Consider the following 4,104-nt stretch of genomic DNA (forward strand, 5'->3'; position numbering starts at 1 on the left):
TAAGCATTTGCCAACCGCAAAAATTAAAATGGACGTTAACGAAATTATAATAGAAGAAGTGAGGAAAAATGAGTGCCTTTACGATTTATCATCGAATTTGTACAAAAACATATACAAAAAAGCTGAAATATGGGAAGCAATTGCTAAGTCCGTAAATTTGTCCGGTGAGTAAAACTTTGTGTTTAATGTATCTATTGTAGCTATTGTTTATATTTTCTAGGAGAAGCATGCAAGAAACGTTGCAAGGGACTTCGCGATACTTATAAAAAACATAAACGCGTTTCTCAACTGGCCTCCGGCAGTGGAGCACCAAGTCCAGCAAAGAAATGGAGGGATATGCAAGCGCTAAGTTTTCTTGATAATTACAGAGATGCCCGACCGTAAGTTACCTTCTTGAAATAAGGGGGAATGTTTAGGTTATTTGCCCACTGTTTTTGGGTGAGCGGGTGGAGGTGGAAGGGGCGTGGCTTTTAATATCCAACCCATTAGAAAGAACACAGTTGAAACTTTGTATAAGTCACACCGATTAGTGACCAAAAATTACAAGATTAGGGTTTAAAATAAAGTTAAGACTCCTGACTACAAGCGTGTGAAATTGTTTTGGATCGGGTCATCCATTCGGATACAATAGCCCGAAATCATTGGGAAAATGTCTAAACCGTACCCAAAATAAGATGTGTTTCTATTTTTAATGTTATTATTTTTTGTAGAACTGTCGGAAATGTAACCCTAAATGAAAGCGAGCTTGAGAATGTACTTGACTCTTCATCGAGGAGTATCATAGAGACTGCACCCGCACTAATTGAAGATGAAACCGATTAAATCGTATATGAACCACCACAGAAAAAACTAGGAAGAAGCAAGCAGATTCAGAAATAACAGCAGTATTTTCGGAAGCGATGAAGGAGTGTGTAGGAACCGTAAAAGAGCTTGTTACATACCTAAGTGAAAAAGACCGAGACGCTACTTCATTATTGTTTGAAAGTTTGGCGAGGAAAATATCCGAATCCCGCTTGCCACAGGTAGATGTCAGCAGAATAGAAAGCAAAGTTATTGCTTTAGTTTATGACGAGCTAACCAAAACTTGCACTATAAACATTCAAACGTATTAATGCTGAAGTAACATTTTTTCAAATTGAATATATGTATGTACAAAATAGTAGGTATACTAGTGGAATAAAACGGTACATTTTGAATAGTTTTGGCTATTTTTCGTATGTTTATTTAATATCTATTAATAAATATAAAATAAATAAACGTCAAATAACCAAAACTTATCAATATATACCATTTATATTTTTCATTTCATGATGTTAACGGTTGCATAGATGTACAGTTGTCCACAAAATAATAGGAGTGCGATATTTTGACCAGTTTTGGCTATTTGTCTTTTGTTTATTTAATGTTTATTATTTTTTTTTTTTACCAAAGACAAATAGCCAAAACTGGTCAAAATATCGCACTCATATTATTTTGAGGACAACTGTAGGAAGGAGCGTTTGCTTGCATTGTAACATTTCTTTAAGTTATTAGAAAGTAAAGTTTCCTTAAACTCCACTGAAGAAAAATGTTAATCTATACATTGGGCCGTATGAATAAAAACTAAGCAATTGCTTTTTCTTAAAATTTCATACCTTTTACTTCAATTTTGTTTGAATAAATTGAGTAAATGATCTGAAATTTTAAGAAAAAGCAATTGCTTATTTTTATTCATACGGCCCAATAACAAATGTAAAAAGTGTAATACAGCAACTCGCCAAACGATTAGAAACAGTATTCACATGATTATATTTTCCAGTGTATTCGATTTTTCGAATTTCAATTATAATTTTATATAAATATAGTTCATTCAGTAATATTAACTATATTTATATAAAATTATAATTACAATTCGAAAAATGAAATAAACTTGAAAATATAATCAAGTGAATACTGTTTCTAATCGTTTGGCGGGGTACTATAGGTACAATGTTTTTTTACTCGTTTATAAAAATTGAAGACAAACAGACTTTTTGCAAATTTAATTCAAACAAAATCTATGTTCTAGAAAACGGCCTAAATAACGGCCAGGTCTCCCATTTTCTGTTTGAGTTTAGTTGTAATATACAAGTTGATCTCAAAACGCAAAAAGATCTCTAAAAGTAAAAGTATATGGAAAGACTGAATTCGTTTTGTTTATTTTATTATACCCGAGCGCACTTGTGCACAAGGGTATTATAACTTTGTTCACATAACGGTTGTTTGTAACAGGCAAAACGAATCGAGATAGATATAGACAAATGTATACATAAATGATCAGAATGAAAAGAGAAATCGATTAAGCGGTGACTGTCTGTCCGTCCGTCCGTCCGTCCGTCTGTGCACACGATAACTCGAGTAACAATTGAGATATCTTAACGAAACTTGGTACGTGCACTTCTTTCTGGCGTAGGACGGATGGTATTGAAAATGGGCAAAATCGGACAATAACCACGCCCACCTCCCATATAACGGTAATTTTCAGAAATACGAAAACTGCGATATTTTAGAAACTACTGAAGATTATTCACTCAAAATTGATATTTACAATAAGTTTTAGACGAAAAATAATAATATTATAATTTTTTGGAAAATGGGCGTAGCCACGCCCACTTATGGTTACATGCGTATATCTTGGTAACCGCTGCACCAATTTCTTCCAAACTTGGCACAGTTGTTAACCTTGGTATAACACACGATATGACCGAAAATTTTTAAAATCGGACAATAACCACGCCCACATCCCATATAACAATAATTTAGAGAAATACGAAATCTTCGATAAATCAGTAATTATTGAAGCTAATTTATTCAAAATTGATGTTTGCAACTCTTTACCAAGAAATACGTTTAGGATAAAATTTTGAAAAATGGGCGTGACACCGCCCACTTATGATCACATATATGTATCTCGGTAACCGTTCTACCGATTTGTACCAAACTCGGTGTGGTTATTGTGCTTGCCACATAGAAGCAAAACGTTGAAAATTATTGAAATCGAACTCAAATTACGGCCGCTTTTCATATAACAGTAAATTTCAGAAATGCTTGAAACTTCAATATTTCGAAATTTAAGGACGCTAATTTACTCAAAATTGGTACACCCCGGTTTACCATGTAGCGGTAGCTTTCGGAAAGGTAATAAACATATATTTAATACTTGCGCCGGGTATTTAATGTTCGGCTCCGCCCGAACTTAGACTTTCTTACTTGTTTTTATTTCATTTTACGATTATTACTTATGTATGTATGTACATTCACTAGTATACAAATAAGATAAGTTATGAATTAAAATGTAATGAATTAAAATTCTATGAATTAAAATGTTATCCATAACAAATGTGTTTTACCCTATAAAAATATGTATGGACATACACCCCGTGTTCAAATTATAAGCGCACCACCTATTGCCTTAAAAAAATCACACTCATCTTTTAGCTTAAGTTGGGCAAAACAGGTTGTGTGAAAGCCAAGGTTTTCCCTGGTGAGGTTCACAGGGCGTACCCACCACCTCCTTTTCAAACGTTGACGCACTAGGAGAAACGTCTTTATCATCATGAACATAATATTCATTATTTGAAAAATTTTTTGGATTTTATTCATTTTATATAATTAAACTTTTTTGAGCACGCTTAAATAAATATTTCCACTCTGAAGTATATAACAACCAGCTGTTTTCGTTACCGCTCTATTTGTGTTTCAGTAAGCGAATTAGATGGGCGAAAGTTGGTCGTCGGCATCGCTCTACTGGGCGAAATTTGTGTTTCAAGCAAAAGGGTTATATACAACTTTCTACAAGGAGGGATGAATGGCCAAATGAAATGTGAAATGTCATAACTGGGCACTTGGTTAATCACCTGAAATCTTCGTCAGATTACTTATTTTTCGGATGGTCGTAGAAATATCGGTTTGGTACAAAATCCATTTACGAAGCATTCATAGATCTTCAGAGTACTTCGACATTGAAACACACCTTTGAATCTGTATCTCTGAAAGAGTTTTGGATTAGTGTTAAGAGTAAATATCATGAAGTCGCTAAAAATGCCCTCTTAACTTTGCTTCCTCTGTCAGCAGGGTTTTCAGCTT

At 33.8% G+C, this 4,104-nt stretch overlaps 1 protein-coding gene across 1 annotated transcript; it reads left to right on the forward strand.

Annotated features, from left to right (window-relative positions):
* LOC118745115 lies at positions 1-1,364 on the forward strand. The gene is made up of 3 exons (XM_036478647.1): positions 1-164; positions 221-380; positions 711-1,364. The coding sequence occupies exons 1-3, from the start codon at positions 29-31 to the stop codon at positions 820-822; spliced, it is 408 nt and encodes a 135-aa protein (XP_036334540.1). The 5' UTR covers positions 1-28; the 3' UTR covers positions 823-1,364.
* The last annotated feature ends 2,740 nt before the right edge of the window (positions 1,365-4,104 follow it).

This window comes from Rhagoletis pomonella, unplaced genomic scaffold, assembly GCF_013731165.1.
Source record: "Rhagoletis pomonella isolate Grant_MI unplaced genomic scaffold, Rhpom_1.0 Rhpom_scaffold_00008, whole genome shotgun sequence".
Taxonomy (NCBI): domain Eukaryota; kingdom Metazoa; phylum Arthropoda; class Insecta; order Diptera; family Tephritidae; genus Rhagoletis; species Rhagoletis pomonella.

What these genes read in the sequence shown, in the direction of transcription:
- LOC118745115 (XM_036478647.1), top strand. Translation starts at nt 29, where the DNA reads ATGGACGTTAACGAAATTATAATAGAAGAAGTGAGGAAAAATGAGTGC. An exon ending in TAAGTCCGTAAATTTGTCCG is followed by an intron (nt 165 to 220) that starts GTGAGTAAAACT and finishes TATATTTTCTAG; the next exon opens with GAGAAGCATGCAAGAAACGT. An exon ending in AATTACAGAGATGCCCGACC is followed by an intron (nt 381 to 710) that starts GTAAGTTACCTT and finishes TATTTTTTGTAG; the next exon opens with AACTGTCGGAAATGTAACCC.